General features: G+C 32.2%; 3 protein-coding genes across 3 annotated transcripts; 1 reads left to right on the top strand and 2 right to left on the bottom strand.

The window, feature by feature from the left end:
- Nucleotides 1-831: 831 nt before the first annotated feature.
- Nucleotides 832-2,666, bottom strand: Bm4097 (Uncharacterized protein; the record flags this gene model as incomplete). The annotated part of the gene is made up of 3 exons (XM_043082125.1): nucleotides 832-1,104; nucleotides 1,776-2,026; nucleotides 2,537-2,666. 3 exons carry the CDS (start codon nucleotides 2,664-2,666, stop codon nucleotides 832-834), a joined length of 654 nt encoding a protein of 217 aa, XP_042938059.1.
- A 3,743-nt stretch (nucleotides 2,667-6,409) lies between these two features.
- On the top strand, nucleotides 6,410-14,275 carry Bm10532 (Uncharacterized protein; the record flags this gene model as incomplete). Its single annotated transcript, XM_043082124.1, has 19 exons — nucleotides 6,410-6,478; nucleotides 7,487-7,618; nucleotides 7,734-7,889; nucleotides 8,331-8,465; nucleotides 9,081-9,271; nucleotides 9,614-9,679; nucleotides 9,990-10,133; nucleotides 10,286-10,440; nucleotides 10,695-10,804; nucleotides 11,097-11,186; nucleotides 11,404-11,540; nucleotides 11,610-11,831; nucleotides 11,996-12,089; nucleotides 12,330-12,487; nucleotides 12,571-12,687; nucleotides 12,955-13,173; nucleotides 13,727-13,778; nucleotides 13,920-14,045; nucleotides 14,264-14,275. 19 exons carry the CDS (start codon nucleotides 6,410-6,412, stop codon nucleotides 14,273-14,275), a joined length of 2,385 nt encoding a protein of 794 aa, XP_042938058.1.
- A 1,338-nt stretch (nucleotides 14,276-15,613) lies between these two features.
- Nucleotides 15,614-18,547, bottom strand: Bm10533 (Uncharacterized protein; the record flags this gene model as incomplete). The annotated part of the gene is made up of 4 exons (XM_001901528.2): nucleotides 15,614-16,159; nucleotides 16,412-16,575; nucleotides 17,094-17,436; nucleotides 17,726-18,547. 4 exons carry the CDS (start codon nucleotides 18,545-18,547, stop codon nucleotides 15,614-15,616), a joined length of 1,875 nt encoding a protein of 624 aa, XP_001901563.2.
- Nucleotides 18,548-20,527: the final 1,980 nt, after the last annotated feature.

Raw genomic sequence — 20,527 nt, 5'->3', positions numbered from 1 at the left:
TTCTTATTCGGACAAAGACAAGTTGTGTTCAATTAACTGTAAAACAGATGAATTATTTACAAATAACAAAGAAATACACAACAACTTTTTTTATCTATTGATAGTAATTCTTATGTTTACACTTTAAGTAAGAAAAGTAAGATAAGGACGAAAATGGAAAAAAGTTAATTTAAAATACTGTTGATTTCGGGATTTAAATTTATGCTATAGAGATTCAAAATTCGAATAGTGGTGACAACGAACATGTTATAGAAAATATGGTAAAAAAATCAATACTAGATGGTGGTAAGTTAAATGAAAGTATTTTCTATACAAAAAAGCTCATTATTAACAGAGATAACTTTAAATGATAGTTCAATAAGTTACATGATGAGATTTCAGATGAGTGATTTGTTTAAATCTTAATATTTTGTGCTCTCTTAGTTTACTGTATTTATTGATCATAATTTTTTCGAAAATTTTTAACTCGCTATGCGATTTACTTACACAGCTTACTGTCAATAATTATACTCATTCAGACTAATTTATGGTTTGTTCTTTATTTTATCAATAAAACCAAACAAAACAACAAATGTATTTTTTTTTTTTTTTTTGCAAATTTAATTTCATTGAATTTCAATAAGTAAGAGATTTCTACTCCTCTTGAAATTTTCATTTAACTGATGTTTAAACTACATATTCATACTTAATTGTTTAAGCAAATTTCTAATTGAAACGTTTTCGATTTTGCTGTGAATATTTCGATATGGAGGATAAATCTTCCATAGAACAGAAAAACACGCAAATGGATATAAATAGTATAGCTTAAAAAAACGTTTAACAGTTGACTTGTTAAATAAATGTAAATCTCTCCCTAGTTAACCAATCAGTTTGTAAAAAACCTCGAGAATGACTCATTTCATTCATAAATTGCTTGGTACACTGGCAACAGATGGTGCACACCATACCGATCGGATAACCTTTATGAGCCACACAGCCATTCATCTGAACAAAGATTTGTTCACATTCTTCATTCGAAGTACCTTTTTCCTTGTTAATCAATAAACTGCCATCGTTTGGGTATGGTCCATGGCATGAGGTTAGTCGACATGTCGGTGCTTTGATCTGAAACCTGACATATTGAGACACTCTGCCATTATTGAAGTAACATAAGGAAATTTGTTTAAATAAATCGATTAATAATAGTAAATCAATGGTCAATTTTATACTCAATAAATTAGATATTCTTCCACAATTATTTTTTATTTTTATGGATTTTCCAAAGATGTACACACTCATTCTGTCATGTTTAATCGTATCATGCTAGCTAAGATTGTTATGAATGATGAATTTGGTGATTCTTTTCTTTAGGTCATTATTTGAAGCTAATAAATTGTGAGTGATTGACTGAGGCAGTAAATATATAAATATAAAAATCCCTTGAAGGAACGGGAAATGCACTTTACCGGCACATTTGTTAAAAATTCAACGAATGTTTCGGAATACCTAACTCTCTTGCCCTTTATTTTCTTTTGAAATGCAACAGTCGTTTGTAAGTGAAATGCTGTGGTATGACGTCATAATGTCTATAAAGGCAGTAAGTGAGAATTGAAATCAGTTTTTCCATTTAATGTGATTTCCTAAGGATAATCATCACTGATGAAATATATGAAAGTGTCACAACAAGTTGACATCAGTAAGACTAATTGGTATATCACGACTTTCGAAATACTAGTGTTCAGATTTGTCCTAAAAAATTGTTATTTCTGATATCGAACTATCAGGTCAAACCAAACCTTTTCGAAGTCTGCTCCATGTAAGTAATAATGAGCTGGATTGCTGATAGTTCCTAATTCACCTCCATCATTCCTTTTGAAGTTATCTGGATGTGGCACTGAACTAACCCGGACCAGTAATTGGTCGCCGTAGATCCTACCGTTTCCTGAATTCGTTGGCATTCTTAAATCCTCATTTTCAAACCACATTTTACTGCTTACTGGTAACTTCGCAGATGGCGGATATGCCGTCATCGGCGGGTAATCTGGCTCTGAAACAAAGTATTGAAACTTTCTTTAGTAAGTCATGTTGTAATTACTTTGTTTGTTTTGGAAGGTAATTGTTGTTCCCAATGTTTGCACTTAACGAATCGAGTGATTTTAATTGCAGCTTATAAATCGCTGTTATTAACTTAAGCTTATGACCGATAAAGGACAAAGGAATCTGCTTAGATTTTGAAAAAACTTATTTCAATAATTTTTAGGAGAATAATTATGCCCATATTCTATAAACAGATTTATCAACTTGCCAGTAACCAAAAAATGCCCTCTAATCATTGTTTACTTTTTATTTTATTTGGGAAACTTTATCTTTTGTTAGTAATAATGCAGTTTCTATGCATAAATTTCTGTAAATTAATTTCGGCTACCGAAAGTTTCGGAAAATTTGGTGCATCCAACTGTAAAGTCAGTAATTTAATTCATTGCTTTTTAACTCATTGCTCTTATAATGAAGCTAACCCATAAAGATGATAAAATAATACCGATAAAATAGCACATACCCGCTGGCGGATAGTAGCCAAAATTGCCTTTTGTAGAACGAGGGGATAGGGTATCTGATATAACGGACGACGTCAACAGAACTGTTCTGAGAGCAACAATAGTCAACAGAGAAGAAGTGAAAATGGACATCTTGCGGTGACTCAGTTTTCTTGAAGACTAAAGCTGTCTTCAACAACGTAACAAACCAGATGAGTCAAATGGAATTTCGAAGTACTCTATTTATAGAATAATTTCAGGTTTTTTTTTTTTTTATGAGGGGCGGAACTACCCTTGTTGATTGCAACGGATGCCAGTTTGGCAAATTCCGTTGTATCTCTCCTCTCCTTAATAGCTATTTGTATTGCCATTGATTTCTTGAAATTTCAAATAGAAAAATGAAAGGATCAGTGCAGAACAGTGAAATTGAAATTTTAACCACAAAGTTTTGCTTTTTTTTTTTTGGATTTTCCCGATAACAGAAAGTGAGAAAATATAAAGAATATTGGGATAAATAATTTCAAATGCGGTTTACTTTTTTTGGAAGTAACCATATTTCTGCTCTAAATTAATGATGAATTATTTGATTCGTTGGCACGAAAAGTTCTGCATCACGTAGAACATTCTAGGGCTTTCATTTTCTCAGCTTAATATATTGTGCTTCTTGGTTGACGATAACAGGGACAACTCAATGGCTTTTTTTCGTTTTGTATGAAAGTTAGAAATTAAAAAAAAAAGTTCAAATTTTATGAGTGTTAGAATTTTATGTGCATTTTTATTTTTTTATGCCAAAGTTCAAAATTTTCATTTAAATCGGTTTTAAATTTAAATTTCATTCTCTGATTTTTTTCGAATTACAATGGAAAAGCTTCTTTTTTGAGCCATAGTGAAAAAAAGATAATTTGTCCACATTATTGTAAATTTTTATAGACTAATTATTGTTTCAAATGCTGATGTGAGTTTTCTTACTTAGAATACTCAACAAAATGCCTTGAAGTTTCTCTTGAAATTTTACCTTGAAGTTTCTTTATTATCCTAATCATTGAAATTATTCCACAATTTTTACTACACTGTACTTATTATTGGACAAAAGTGGTAAAATTCCTTTCCAACATCGGAAAAGCTGAATATACACTTGCAGTACAAGTTGGAAACATATCTCAAATTTCAAATCATTGATGATATTTCAAAACTTTCGGGATTTTTTTTTTGAAGATTTATTTGAAAATCTTCAGGAATTTAAAGGTTTTCGTCGAATGTATTTAAGATGTTATTCGCAAAATTAGATAAAAAAAAATGTATTTGAATATGTTACAAGGAACTAGAATGATGAACGAAGATAAAACTGCCTTTCTCACATTGTTATTTACTGGGATCTTCTCAAAATTTTCAGGAAATTTTTTTTTCTTGACAGAAAATCAGATAAATTGACTGGTAAATGAAATGACGTATGAAAAATTTCAAGAATTTTACAGGCCCACTACATAAGTCATTTTATTTATCAGTCAATTTATCTAATCAACAAGTAAACGGTGAAGGAATTAGTAAGTGCAAGATCTCTTATCGGAATAAGAAGTACTAAAACACATTAATTTTAATTTTTCTCGACCGACCAACTTAATAAAAAAGTATTAATAAATTAAAATAAATATGAGGAGATCGTTACTGGTGATATAAGTAAAGAAGCTTTTTTTTAAATTCATTTGATTCTCTTTTACTCTCTTATTATTTCTACTTTATATATATTCTATTATTCGTTATATGCTATTTTTTCATATTTTTAGTTTATTTGGTATTTTAGTGTTTTTTTCCGAAAAAATTAGGGAGTTCAGTGCTGATTTCAGCAATCAACGAGTATTAAGAGTACATATAGGTACTGAGAGATATTTCTGAAGACCTGTTCAAGATATTTGTGATGTTGGGAGATTAGCTAAATCGAGTGACTAATAGTCCTGATAAGGAATCATGGTTGCGCTTGAATTCCGGGGTACGATTCTATCAGGAAAAAGATTTTTTGCTGATTTTGTTAAATCTTTATCATAGATCAGGGAATGATTAGCCTTTATCACACATCAAATAACCATATTAACTGTTTCATCCTTTTTTCTTCATTACGCTTTTACATTTCAAACCAATGAAAGGTCTGCAGAATTGTTACAAAAGTTCTTTTATCTGGTATTACTGGAGTAAAATATCATTGACATCGTTAAAATTTGTGATATGCATTATGAAGTTCTTTATGTTCTCAGACCAGCGAGAAGGATAATCAGTAGAATTTTGGATTAGCGTGAATTAATTACTGTGAAAATTTAGTCGCATATACTACATATACTACACTCTTCTAAAATTTAATGTTTCTGAATTAGAAGACATTGCTTCATTAATTTTGAATTTATCGAAGATTAGTTTAGTACAAAACATAGAAATCACAAAATGTGTGTAGTATTCGAGAAATCTATTCTTTATGTTTTATGTGAGAAATCTGAATCAAAATTTTGCTGTTTTTTTTTTTTTTGGTCAGATGCTCTGATATTATAGATTACTGAATAATATTGGAAAGTAAGTAATAAATCGATATGCTTTTAATTTCATAGTTTCGGAATCCGATTATCCTAATCTGGAATTTGGAAGAGAAATTTTGGGACTGCTCTAATATCAAGCCTGTAATTTGTTATAAACAGATTACTTACTTATTCATTTTGTCTTTAAAAACAAACAGTTTTATATCATAATACTTGTATCAATATTAATAATGAACCCAGTTACTTGCTTTGAAATTGATTTCTATGTTTAGTGTTTACTTTCCACCTCTATTTTATAAATTACGTTAAGCAGTAATCATTGAATTGTAATTTGTTGGTTAAATTTATAGAATTCGATGATTGCTTATCATTATTTTTTGTTTCCAAAAGTAAAGTAGTACTGTTATTGCAGGAAGTTTTTTTATTTTACAGCACATTATAAGGACTTGAATGAGACATATGTTAATAGCAAAAAAATTTGGTGTCCTTTGGGGCACTTTCTCTGTCCCACAAACAATGGAGTTCATTTGAACGTTTTCCGTTAAAATGAAAGATCCTTCAAACAATGACCTATTTCTGCTCCTAAAAAAAATTTTTTTTTTTAAATATCACATTGAGAGAATGTTTGTGCAGTTTTTGTCACATCAAGGACGGAAATTTTTTCCGCATGAAGCACTAAGCGTGGTATATCAAACCGGGCATTTACCGGTATGTGATTTGTATCCGGACGTGTTTGTCACGTCGTTATTTATAAGGTTTTTAAGTACGATGCTAAAATTTGTAGAATGCTAAAATTTTTCAAAGATAAGTAAGGATGACTAATTTATTTAGCAGATCCTATGGCTGAATGCAATTTCGCTAAATTGAATTTTGTTTCCTTCCAACGGTTCCCTTGATTCCTATCGACTTGCCAGGTAAATGCCAAGGTCGACTGCTTCAAAAAATTCTTGAACATTCCTTTATTGAAGTAACAATACTTTCTTTATTTGGCGAAAGAAATGGATTTTCAAAACAATTTAATTCATAACTGTTTAGCAATAGAAATGTCCTTGTTTTGCATAACTTTGAAAAAGATTCAAAAATCCAATTTAAAAGGGGGTGCAATTCTGTCTTTTTACAGTTCATCAAGTTTCTGATTTCAGTAATAACACTGAAATTGTACTCTACCATATTCATGTACTTTAAATGAATGCTTCATTTCATCTCTTTTTCATCTCAACTCTAAATTTATATTTTTTTCATAGTTTGAGAAAATGAATTGAATACTGTCTTGCTGCTTTTTTGTTAGTTATCATTTACCTAGCTTAATGGAAATTTTATGCTGGCATCATATGCTTTCAAATAAGAATGATGTTATTATCTTGGCTTAAAACTATGAAATCAAAGGAGATATTAAGCGAAAAGAAAAAAGAAGAAAACGAGGACCATTTGTCAACTGTTAAGGTTACATGAATTGATTTAAAATTCCATTGTTACATTCGGAAGGAAGTCATTAACTGCAAGTTCTGTAGTTTATCTAACTCTTTGTTTTGTTAATTTCTTTGACATTAATCTAGTCATCATCTTTCCTTTCAGTAATTCACTGGAACAGAATAAGTGGTGCGTCATTTAGTTTAAATAAATTTGATCAATTATATTTATTTCGCATCATTACTAAGAATAAATTCGTGTTTTATAAGGTTATTACTTAATTTCAGTTACGTTTACGATCCAGTCAATATTAGTATAAGCAATGATTGTAGTGGGAGGGAGTTACTGATAAAATGCATAATTTTTTCTTCCAGAAACTTACCAGTCAATAAACTGGCTGTCCTAACTGTTACTTTTCTTCCATCCACATTTTTTCTTTTTTTTAATTGTGCAGTGAACTTTCACAATGTCAAAATTTTGATGTGACTATCAGCGCATCAACATTCCAGAAATTACTGAACAACTGCTGAATTCATCGAATCATGCACTTCCCACTTTTTGCGATTCAAAAAAGATGATCGATATATGCCATACCTATTGAAGAAGAATTTAAAAGTAGTTAGTAAATAAATAAACAAAACATGGTACTTTCATAGAATACTTTCATTTAACAAATAATAGCATACTTTCATTTCCTAAAAAAGAATACTTATAACTTCTAATACTTTCAGAATTATTTTATCCTCTTTCAATATGTTAGTATCAGAAATGATTTAATGATAACACTGATTGCAGTTTTTTTTTTTTTTGAATGCAGTGCTGAATTAATTACGAATGGAAGAGTCTCAATTGTTTTAATGAAAAACGATAAATTCATATCATACAGTTACAGTGATGATATGAGTATCATTGACAACAAAATAACAGTAGTATACATGGTCAATGGATGTAATAGCAATTAGTTTTCTTTAAAAACAAAGCAGATCGAATCTTCATATTGTTTAGCATTTACAGATATTCTGAAAGTACCCAATATTGCAGAACAATGAGGATATTTTCTCAGCGGAATGGAAAAGCTATTGGATATCTGCTAAATATCAGTTGGATCATTTTCGTACTATCGGCGACAATACTTATCATTTTTGGAAGTGTGCACCTATACATGCGCAATCGGTTTGTCACTTTCCTTTCCGAAAGCTTTTTTAATCACCGATTTTTTTTAATCCTCTTTTTGTGCAAAGTATTATTTTATACTTTTTTCAATTTTTATGGAAAAGTTTCTGTTTAGCTCAAGCAACCGGCACGTTTGCTATTGTGGAAGGCCGAAAATAAGCAGTTAGAAACAGCAGGTGTGATAAACGTATATGAGAATTCAACATGGACTACAGTGAGACATGGCTGGCTAGCGGTTGTTGTCTTTAATGATGCTGTTGCAGTTATTGAGGTTTTATAAAATGAATTTTGATTGTTGTTTAAAGGAAAATTATGGAAAATAAGTTTTAATTAGACCAACTACTCAACTACTCAATGAATCAGATATTATATTACTATAAGATTGAAAAGGATTTTGGAAAATTATCACCGCCAGGATAATTTAAAAATTTATTAAACAAAGATAGGTATAAAAAAAAGCCAATTTTATTGGGAACCGTAAAATGTTTAAGATGAATTATGGAGCTAATACTATGTAGTTATTTAGCAATGCCAAGCACTCTGATTTTGGGTGTAACAAATGATTACGTTAATGATTCGCTAAAAAACCAATTATACTCTACATGTTGTCCATTACGATCATCATGCCGAAAGTTGAATATTTTCGGATACCTTGTTAGGTCGATTGTGAAAATTCGTAGATTATAAATTAAAAGTTACAAAAAAAATCCAGAGACAAGATGTTATTGTGCTGAACTTTCCGCTGGTGTGGTTGGAAGTAAATAGGAAAGAAGATGACGAATATCTAGTACGGGTATTTGGACCAGAAAACAAATTTCATATTCGATTTGCAAATATTGAGTGCAAGGTATTGTATTTGGCATATTTCTTGCATTTTTTATGCATATCATTAAATACACCTATCCTCATATTTTTAAACGAGGATAGGTATTAAACATAGCAATTCTCGTTTCTTGTTTAGGTATGGAAACATTATCTATTTAATGTTATTCTCAACATAGCATTCATGCTACATATAAGACATACATTCTTAACAAACTTTGAGACAGTTTGATATAATGCAAAAAATATCGCCTTTCGAACGAAATGAGACAATGTTTATTTAATTCCAATAAGATTACTTATATTTCCTGTAATTGTTCCCTCAGAATCTCAGAGGATCTGTACATTTTTTTTTTTTATTTTTATGCAGTCCTGATTTCTCCCTTAATCGATATAGAGATTTCGAAAAAATAAGATTTTAAATCGTTTTGATTTGTTGCATCATTTTGTTAGTGCAAGTATTAGTGCATATTTATATATAGCAGTGAACTGGTGAAGTACCGATGAAATGCCAAAATTATTCATTTTATCTGCAAAGAATCATATAAACACTATTAGTTGCCACTCGATTACCAACATTATAATGAATTTTACAGTTTAATCGTTTTAATTGACAGCTAACATGCGTTTATTATTTTAGAATACATTTTTGCATGCTATGCGACAATGGAGACATTTCGATGAACGATATACGGCAGATAACCTTTTGGAGCAATATACCGTCGACCTACCCGGACGGCGATATGGTTACTACAAATTTTCATCTCGTCATCCTGATTTTGGAAGTTGCACTTACGATGGTTATTGGTTATGTGGCAAACCTCATGGAAGGTTTTCTTTCTGGCTCATTCTTCCTTCTATAAACTATAAACTTAGAAATAGATTTAATTATTTTTATGATGTTTCTTTCCTTCAATTTAGGCTTTCAGTAATCTTTTGATATGATAACTTTTACGCCAGAAAAATTAGTCTGTCATTTTTACTTAATGATTTCTTACTAATAAGTAAAAAAATACTATCAAATAATGAAATACTCGTCTATAGCGCTAACTCTGTGAGATTTGCAAATCCTTCGCTTAGGTTCTAGTTTATAGTGTATTCTAATTATATAGTTGACTTTTTATAAACCTATTCATATGCTTTGCAGTTCATTTTTACATTTTCTCATTTCAGAGGATGTCTTGTGTATCCAAGCAAATGGGAATACCAAGGATACTTTGTTGATGGGCGTTTAGAAGGGTGTGTTAATTTATGCTGCAGTGATTTTAGCATTTTGTCTTCGTGCTCGTTACGTAGTTTTTATATGAGAATGATAGTAAATGATAACTGTAATTTATGATTTTTTTCATTTTTCAAAAATTTACTCATTTTTTATTCTAAATAATTCATGAAACTTTCTTTTAACTGGTGAACGAATAGAATCAAATTATATGATTAGCTTGATTTTTAGTTATTGATCACTTCAGTTGCTATTAACTTATAGAATATTATTGTTTTTCTTCCTTTTTTCCTTAGCAGTATTCTAATAAGAATAAGCGATGAGTTATAGGTTTGGGAAAATGTCAATAACTACAGGTGGAAATTTACGGAAGATCAACCCATATTTTGGAGTGAAGGAGGAAGGAACACCAGAAGTTGATGTACACATTGGTTTCTGGCGTAACGGCTGTTTAGAAGGATTAGCTCATATCACGTAAGTATTTTTACATGTGAAATTTCATCAGAAACTAGAGAATATTCGCAATCCTTATATTGATTGACTGGAGCTTTTAATGCTGTGGTTATTGTTAAACCATACAGTTCTTGTTTTATCTGACGTTGTACTTTTCGTTCAGTTCTTTTCAGATTTTCAAATGGTGACACATATGATGGCTATATGCAAAGAGGACTAAGACATGGTTATGGATTATTACATGTATCTAAAGGTGATCAGACGGAAACATATTTCGGTGGTTGGCAAGCTGGAATGCGTTCTGGATATGGAGTTTCTACAAGCAATAGTATTATCCTTATTTCTGTTAAAATTTTGACAGAAAGTTAATGCCCCAAATTAATTTGCTAGCTATCGAATTTTAGAACATAAGTGCTAGTGGTTTTTTTTTTTTTTTCTTCTTTTTTTAAGTATTTCTTCTGCTGAATCTTGTACTGGCGCGAAATTCGCAGTTTCTAAAGTAATATTTAGTGCCTCCAAACTTATTCTAGATAAGTTAATGTTTTTATCACATTATGATAATATAAAATACTCTTTTTTCAGAAGAACGTTATTTGGGCATGTGGAAGAATGATTTAAGACATGGCAACGGTACTTTGATAACCATTGAAGGCGTGTATCACGAAGGACTTTTTGATAACAACCGTTTAGTGGTTCGTTTCTAATCTAAAGAAATTTCATGCAGTTTCTGGATTTCTAACTGAAAAAATAGCAGTTTATATAAATAAGTCGGAGAAGTAAGAGCAAGAAAATTTCAAGAACTGCTAGATCATCATCGTACACGTTTATAACTCATCTTTCATAGAAGAGATTGGATGATTGTAGTTTTCCTGTTCTTAATTTGTCTGCTAAAAACATAGTTGGTAATTGTCCGTTTGAAATGTATTTTGAAGTTTGATGGGTTTTCCAAGCTATTTAAGTAAGTTTCTTGGAAAAAAATTACAGCGCGGTCGTTTGATGCTGTCAGCAGCGGACGATTGTTCCGAAATAAGTTTCGAAGGCGATTTCGAGAAAGCTGGTATTATTTGTGGGAAGGTAATCATAGAAATAAAAGATATGTAAAAATAAAAGATTCACACATAAAAAAAAAAGATCTATACAATAACTGTTTGAAAGTATATGTTTGCTATTACATTATAAATGAATATGATTCGTTTTTTTTTTTTTTTTTTTTTTTTTTTTTTTTTTTGGTTTTTATAAATCTGTAAGGTAGATTTCAACCTATGAAAAAGAAAAAAAAATACGCTTGCAGGGGACGCTTTATCTGAATCAGTTTGATCGTGTAAAAGGGCGGATGACAGGTGACATCATCAATGGTGAAGTAAAAATTACCAATGCCACTTACTGGAGAGAAAAATCTGTACTGCTGACATCTTTTTCATTAGACAAGTGAATTCTGGTCAACTTCATCAATCTGAACTTTACGATTTTCTTGGAATTATAATTTCTGCATTTCAGTAATATCCTATCAACAGGAATTCAATGGACAACTGATGCAGAGCTGAAATGGAAGGAGCTTTTCCAAAGTTTCTTAGTGTATGATCTTGGTGTTCCTGTCCATATAACAAATGCTGCTGATGTTAGCGAAGTTGCTGACGATGAATGTCGTCTTGCTGCGTGGAATTCACTTGCATCGAGTATTGCGAAGATTCGTTTAGGAATGAACAAAGAAGAAATTAAGTATGTTGTTTATTATAATTTCTAATAGTGAGGACTTGCAAGTTATCGGTAATTACGAGTTATAAAATCAGATTATCAGTATTTATATCCACCAATAAATTAACAAAATTGATATCTGGCAGCTTTTTCCTTGTTATTTATCCCTTGGCAGTGTCTATTTTAAGAGTTGTATTTGATGAAAACCTTGAGAAAATCCCGCAATATACACAAAAATGGTCGAATGAATACTATGATATGGTGCAACAGTATTGGAGCCTAGTACATTTTCAAAGTTCTATATAATTTTTGCTATTTTATTCGAGGCCCTCTTTGTAGAACAAATTCAAATTATTTTTGTCATGAAAATTTTCATTTGTTATCTCTGGTACAAAACCTTTTTGACTGGGAGATCAGACACTAATCTTTGCTAAAACTGTCATATGATGGGCATTATTGCTTATTTTCTTATATAATTCTTTGTAAAAACTGACCCCATTTCTACACATTTTTTTATTACAGGCCCTGAGACACAAATATCACCCACTTCGGCGATTAGTGTTTGGTTTATCTGAAGTTTTCACGGGTTCTTATGGTACAATTGGCACTCATCGAGCTGTTTGTAGACAGGCTGTTTGCGAACTGCACAGTATACATTCGAGAATTTATTCTGTTATGAGGTAAAGCTAATAATGTAACTGTAAGTAGTCCTTACAAAATGTGTCGCGGAATGTTTTCATGCAAGCATTTTTCGTATTTTCAGATTATTATTTAACAATCTACCTCATACATTTGAAATGTTTGCTCCTATACCAGTATGTACTGATAATAATCTAGCATCCGGCAATATTGATTCTAATCCACAATTAGCTAAGAACAGGTGAGTTTTCGTTCTCCATCCTTTTTTGTCCTTCACTAACTATACAAACATGTACCGTAAATGTAAAACGGTTATTAAATTAGGCAGATCTGTTCAGTTATGAAATGTATCAGTATTTTAGATTTTTCAACAATTCAATTATTTAAAATGTTTGACAAATCTGTCAAAATATTATATACGATAGGAGCTTTTAGAAAAGTTATAATTCATTTACTAAACTGATTCTCTCAGTCGATCGCTAGTCGTTACGTATAATTAATATTTTAGAAGTATAACTGGACGAAGTGTTGAATCGAGCTTCACAACATCTCTTTTATATCCTTCATGCAATTTTATTATTGAAACACTCTTCTCTGAGTGCTATCCCGTGATTTTCACACTTTATTCAGTAAATTGTTCTGACTTGGATCGACGATATTGGGAACGTGTAGTTTATTTGAATGCCTTCACCGATGTGAAATTACTCGCTTATCTTGAAATAAATCGGTAAAGTTTGAATTTTTTTACGCGAAGAATTTTTTCCGGATGGAAGGGTTTTTCTCAACTGGAACATCTCAAAATCATCTCTTCTCATTTCTCGCAGAATATCTACGAAACCTGCACCCCCTATTTTTCTCAAGCCTACAGTATTTCGTCCTCAGTCTTTATATATATATATAAGCAACCAATACTCAAAGCGAAGCTTTCAGCTGAAGATAAAAAGTTTAGTACTTTAAATTTTCCTTGGGCCTTTGGAAAAGAAATTCTTATGGGAAGTCTCGTGGAACTTAATAAACATTATAAAATGCGAAAGTTTCATGGATATTAATGAAATTCTTATTTGAAGTTTTATGGAATTTAATAAAGTGCGTCTGAGTTTTCTCAATTTGGTTTGGTTCAATGCTCTCTTTATGAATTATGAATTCCCTGCTGCTTATTCGGTGTTTGTTTTGCATACACTTTATCTAAAGCATCGGCCAGCTCGTCCGCAACCGTTTCTAGAAATACTGTATGACCAAACAATTATAACTTATTCAAGTAATAAACTAATAATTTATAGGGATCTCTGGCCGATTAATACTGAAAATGTCGATGATTTTGACATGTCACTGGTAAGTTCTTAATCAAATCTAAATAGTGCTTCTTGGCTATTCTCTTACCTGCAGGACAAATGATAGTGATTCATCCGGGCACTTAGGTAAGGCATCCATGTGCTTAGAACTATTCAGAAGTAAATTCGGTCCATGATTTAGATTCGTGTAACTGCTCGTAGGAAGTTCTATAAATCGGCTATTCAAACATTACAGCAAATCAGTTCATATTTCAACCCAGTATCAAAACTTGCAGCGTTAGCGGATACATTCACGGAAATTGGAACGGTTAGTTTCTTGCTGTTATACCGTTTTGTAGTTTTTCAATGAGGTTTAGAATATCTCATGGAAAATCTTAAGCAGTGGAACATAACTTTACTGTAATTCCAACGCTTTATGTAAAATGATAGGCTGTATTTCCTTTTCTTGTCTCACTCCAATATCACTCGTCTATAGTTTATTCATTCCGAGTTCATACTTTCTGTTGGCATTGTTCTATACTTCAGCGACAGGGTTAAACTAGTATAAAAAACAATTCTTGGCAGCTGATAACAAATGAGTTTGTCTTATTGACTATATATTAAAGCCTTTCTCACTGTTAGAATAATACCGTTAAAACTTAAAATAAGTAAGTACTCAAACAGCTTGATCAAAATCGAGAAATTTGTCTTCGCAGATATGGGTTAGCATAGTTTCCCCGCATCTCTTTTCGTTCATGAAAGATGTAAACAAATATGAATGAAAAAGTGCAAATTATTTTCAAGTATGAAAAAATCAACCCTTATATATAGACAAAAAGCATATAGGCACACGACAACAATAAAAACAGTATCCATGAGATTTAACATTACACGTCAGGAAAATTAGTTTTTCTATAAAAAAAAAAAATTCAATCACTTTAACATCAAATCAAGCGGAAATTATATTGAGGTAGAAAATAGGAAGACCGTTTTTAGTGATCAGTTATGATAACAGATAAATGATGAGGTCTGAAAGCATTACTCCTGAACTATAATTCAATTATTTTCAGTTAATGAAGTTATAACAACAATAAAAGATCTCATGAAAGAAATTAGATATGAGGTACCACATATACTTATCCTGACTTTAAAGTTTAGTGTATATTTTATTGATGAGTAATTGCTATAGGAACAGCTCCTAAGCTTGAGATTACCAATTTATTTGATTTTTTTGAAATTCATTCAGTAACGACTAAAAACATCTATGATATAGGAATCAAATAACGGAAGTAAACTCTTAGAAAAAATTCATCAAGTACTAATAAGGGCACGGGATGTCCATGTTCCGATTTTTAGTTAAAATTTTTAGTTTGCCAAAGATCATTTCTTTTTAGTGTTGGTCATTTATACCTTATATTTCTATTTTTTGAGAGACCACTAAGCAAAATTTATAATACAGTTTTGATTGTCGGCAAATTTGCCATAGGATTGGGGTGGTTTGTCTTTCTAAATAATAAAAGATTACCAGAACATGAATTTGTGTTAGAAAGTACCGTTCTATTGAAAATCACGAGCGACTAATAAAAAAGTAAATTAACAGGTAGGGAGATTCAGGGAATACAGCTAGATTTTCAAAGATAAGAAAATTTTGAAAGCGCACTTACGCATGAAAAATTGACATGCTCAGCAGATTACTTCACTGAGAAGTTGTATTGTGATGAACATAAGTTTGTCTTAATATCAAACTTGATTTAACTTTCTTTCCTGATTGCGTTGGGAACCCTCTATGAACCACGAGTTCCACTAGTTCAAACACACGTTGATTTCTTCCGTCTTCAACTTGCATACAGAGCATGTGCTCAAAAATTTCAAAAATTCACATAAAAACTTACATAACTAGGAATCAAGCATAGTTTGTAGTATGCGATCTAAAAGTGTATTGAGAATTGGAATCGGCAAGGCAACTGATTCTGGTACCATTGTACATGGTGAAGCATTTTCTTGAGAGCATTTTTCGTCGGAAAAAGGTGATGAAGCCGAATCGGATAGCTTTGCCGGCAAAACGAATGCATGAATCACCGGGACATCCGAGTCCTTATAATTTTCTAGTTCTCTGCACAGTTCTTCATCTATTGCTGAATTTGGCCAATATTTTTTTTCATTCTCATTCGAAGTAACAGAAATATTTTCATTTGATCTACGCCGATCAGGTGTTGATATGTTTCTCAAATCTGTTCTGTTTGAATTTTCTGGTTCTGTATCGTTTATAAATTGCTTTTGTTTTTCCGATTTACCATTACCACCGTTTTCCTCCGCTCTACTCCTATTGATGTTTGTACTGCTGATCATATTTTCATCTTTGATTGGCAAAGGAATGTTTGAATGAAGGGCAATAGCTGCCATACATTCCAGGAATCGTGCTTCCATGGCTGGTGGACGATGCTGGAATAGTCACAAAGGGTGATGAAAAAAACATAAAATTGCATGGTCAGAGATGAGGTAACGTAGACAAACGACAAATGCCTCCATGTATCACCCAGCAAACATTACAAATTTGGTCGATTCAAAAGATGAAAAGAAGAAAAGAGTGGTGTCCGTATGTTCATATGCAACACACAAAAAGACCTACAGAACTTAGTGAGAGCGTATGGTCGAAAAGTTTGTAAATGGAATCATCAAGAAGAATAAACGAACATTTAGAGGATGATGACGGTCTGGCGAATTTTCATCATACGGATCGGATGTTACGCATTTTTCAGCAATTTTCTTGCTACTTTTCGAACTTTCTTCCAATAAATCTTTATTGTCGAGCTCCACCAGACACTGCTGTTGCTGTTGATTTTTCCCTGAATTACATGCTGAAAAAGAGAAATTGTCATACAAATCATCCCAGGTAGTCACAGAAAAAAATTTCTAGTTTCACTTACCACCACAACGCTGTGAAACACTATCCGTTTACAACTGATATGCTCTTAAAATACAGAGTCAGCGGACCGTAAAACTAATCTGCTAAACGGTTTTTGGTAATAATAAAAGTTTCTTGTGGTGACTTTTCAGTCTCTAATATCTATAATATGCTTCAGGTACAAAAGCAGACAAATCTTTTTGTAATAGCGCTTTCCCTACATCTTACAAAACACAGACTGGGGGTACAACCCATTTAGCAATGAAATCTCGGAAAGAAAAAAAAAAAATGCATGAAATAAAACAAGAGGGAAATTACACTGACTTTCTTGTGCTCTTAGATGATGCTGAAATGTGTTGAAAGAATATATAATGGAGAAAAGATTGAACTAGCAACGTTATAAACTCAGAACTGTCATAAAACGCTTCTAAAGTTCATTCTTTTTGTAGCCTAATTTATAATATAAAGAACCTTTCGTCAATTTCTGTAGGCTTCGTCGTCCACTTTCATCGGCTACAGCTAATTTACTTCGTTTTCCATACATCGTCGCCATTTCTTGCTCGCTGGTATAATTTTCACTACAAAGAGATCGTAGTATTGACATTTCATCATAAGGTCTTTTCATTTGCATGCGCTGTTGTTTATTGCCATTATTGGTATTATGTAGTGAGGAGTTATGATTCAATGTAGGATTTAGCTGTTGCACCAGGGAAGATGTGACACCGTTAGGTGATGTATCAGATGCCGTACCACTTACACATGTATGGTCACTGACAGCAGGCGATAATGACGATCCATTTGTCAACAAATTAATCTATAAATAGGATGATTAAATTAAAGCATAATATACTATGTCAGAATATAGAAAGTAGTGTATATTATAAAATAAACATGATGCCTGTAAATTTCTGAGGAATCTGACCAGTTGCATACTGAGGATTTTAAAATTTAGTTTGGATGTTACTTCCCTAAGATTCAAATTTGATTTTACGCATTCCTCCTTCAAATTTTTTTATGCATTCCCTTCACACATTCGCTTGAATCATAAAGTAGTGGTTTGACGTCTTGCAACTTAATTATGAAGAAAAGTTATAAATAAGGACCTGTGTTTGTAATAGAGATCTTTCGATAGCAGATGTGTCAGTGATACCCTTATTCATTACATCAGCCGCAAATATGCCATTCGTATTTGTTGAAGCTGAATATGGTGAGAAATTCAAATCACCAAGTTGTAGCATTCGAAACTGTGGTGCTAAAAGTCCTAGTGCGGCAGCAGTAACTGGTGGAAGGACATTAAAGGCAGCAGGGAAAAACCCAGCACTAGCAGCAGCCGTAGCCATTTGCATTTGCATGAGGAGTAACTCTACGGACTGCTGTGGTGCTACTGCTGCTATAGGAGGTATGGGAGGTGGCTGTGTAAGTAAGGAAGGAGCAGTGGACGTAACCGTACTAGTTAAATCCGTATTTATAGGTGAAAATGCTGAGAAATGATGTGTCAGTGAGGTATTCATTGATTGTTGTTGTTGCTGTTGTTGTATGAAGTTTCGTTGCTGTTGCTTTAAACAGTAATGTACTTGTGGTGACAGTAAAGAATACAACCGGTCATTATCAACAAATGCTGGTGAGGATTGCAGTGTTGTAGCTTTCTGTATTGCTGTGTGGATATTGTTGGCAGTAGTAGTAGATGTTGTTGTGATAGTAGAAGGTGATATAACAGCAGTTGTATTAACAGTAGCAACATTAGCAACAGCAGCAGCAGCAGCAGCATTAGCTAAATGAGAATTTTGCTGTAATTGGTTGTGTAGCTGAGCAGCAGCAATGTATGCTGTTTGCAATGCAACCGGATCAAATAATGGATTGATAGCAGCGGCTGAAGTAGCTGATACAATGGACGAAGTAGATGTAGGTAATTTGTTTGTCTCCATTTCCTTCACCACCACTACCTTAATACCAACCGTATTGCATCAGTTTGGTCTATAAAAGTACCGTTGAATTAAACAAATTTGCAAAATAAGAGGAAGAGGGATGTAGTATACGTATGAACGAAATGAATCCAAATAACGATGCTGCCCGTCTGTCACTTACGGTGACAATGAGAATGAATGGTGAAGAGTGAAAAGTGAAGAGCTGGGTGCAGGGAGAGGGCTGCTGTTACTACTACTGCTTTAGTGCCCACTTTTAACCGAAGTACAAACATCCCGTAAAATGAGAGAGGGAGGCAATTGTACTACACTACTCGTAAATATCAATAGGAAAAAAACATAAAGTGCATTTAGTGAAGTACTTCTTCTTTTCTTCATCTTCCTTTCGTTTCGCTTCAGTAGCGAGTAAAGAAATATTAATGGCATAATGGGCTGTACTTCAACGGATCGTTTCAAGCAGAATCTATCAAGCTCAGAACAAAATGGAAATACAAGTTTTAAAACAGTAAAGCAATCTTCGCTTCTTGCAGCTCTCTGTAACTGTACTATTTGTTGATCTCTTATAGTACCACCTCTCACTGCTTTTCTGTATTTTATTACCACGGTTGTTTTATTGTTTTACTGCCTATTTGCTACTGCTTATTTACTGATTCGTAGCTAAATAGTGCAAATAATATGGGTCTGTTCCTGAGCGGAAGAATTGACCCATTCCTTGTACTTAGCTGATCGATGAGCAGTACTATCAAAGTGCTAATATCTAGTGAAAAAAGCATGGAAGCATAGCTCTTTTTTTTAGTTCTGCTTATTTTCCAAGATTCTAATCATATAAACATGTACTGATGATAGGTGATCCACAAGAATTGAAACTGCAATCTTAAAAAGAATTAGTCAATTTATAGTGAGACAATCAGATACTCTCAAAATACAACCAAATATCGCTTAATATGTTAACTTCCGATTTTTCCCGAACAGTCCTGCCACCTACGCGACATTACCTACGAAACTCTAATCCTACAGTTATCGAATAACGGACAATTAAAACATAATGTGTGCATATCATCGGATATGCAAATTGTTTAAAATCAGTTATTACTGGGATGAATCGCGATTTACGACAAAATACATCCATTACTGTCCATTACAATTATTATTATGCTGTAACAAAATGCAAATTCCTTAAAACCCCATAGTTCAAAAATATTACATAAAATTTCGCCTCCTTGGTTAAAGGTATTTCTTGAAATTTCAGTTGTTCACTATAACTTTATGTATATTTATTGTTGATAGCATACTTTTCTACGGCTATATCACAACACTTGATAATATTTGGCCATAAAGTAAATTCAATATTGACTTCATAAGAGAAGTGTGTGACATTTGTTTCGAAAAGTGATGAAATCATTACAAATTACGCACAGTTTCTGCAGTCAAATGACAGCCTAAAATATATATAGTGAAATCTAACAGTTTTTTTCGCAATGAATTTCAATGAACAGAGATACCCACCTAAATGACACAATAACGTTTAATGTCTCACATTCAAAAACTTCTATGTCATTATACAAACGATCAGTCTGATGCTGGGTATAAATATAGAAGCGTATCATTCACGAATAAATAGGACAACAATGAACTATAAAACATTCTCACTAATTTTAAATTAAATTTGTATAAACCGTAAAGCATAAAAGAAACATCAGCAAGTTGAACTTAATATGTATGAGATAGTAAACATTTGTAATTACTTCTTTAGGTGCAATTATCAGTTTTAGTTTAAGAAATGTAAATTATTGACCAGTGAAATGAGATGAACTTACTTACTAGAATAGAGCAAGCTGTATAGTTCTTAAAGCACAGCAATAATAATATTTGCGTTAGCCTGCAAGGGAGTAGGATTATTTAGAATTGAACGTGAAATGAAAACAGATAGACAGCTGGTCGATGCAATATACAAGTATTTTTCATCAAATTTACCAGATAAAT

The sequence above is a fragment of the Brugia malayi genome (assembly GCF_000002995.4).
Source record: "Brugia malayi strain FR3 genome assembly, contig: Bm_v4_Chr4_scaffold_001, whole genome shotgun sequence".
In the NCBI taxonomy this organism is placed as follows: Eukaryota; Metazoa; Nematoda; class Chromadorea; order Rhabditida; family Onchocercidae; genus Brugia; species Brugia malayi.
This window is presented reverse-complemented; position numbering and strand designations above follow the sequence as displayed.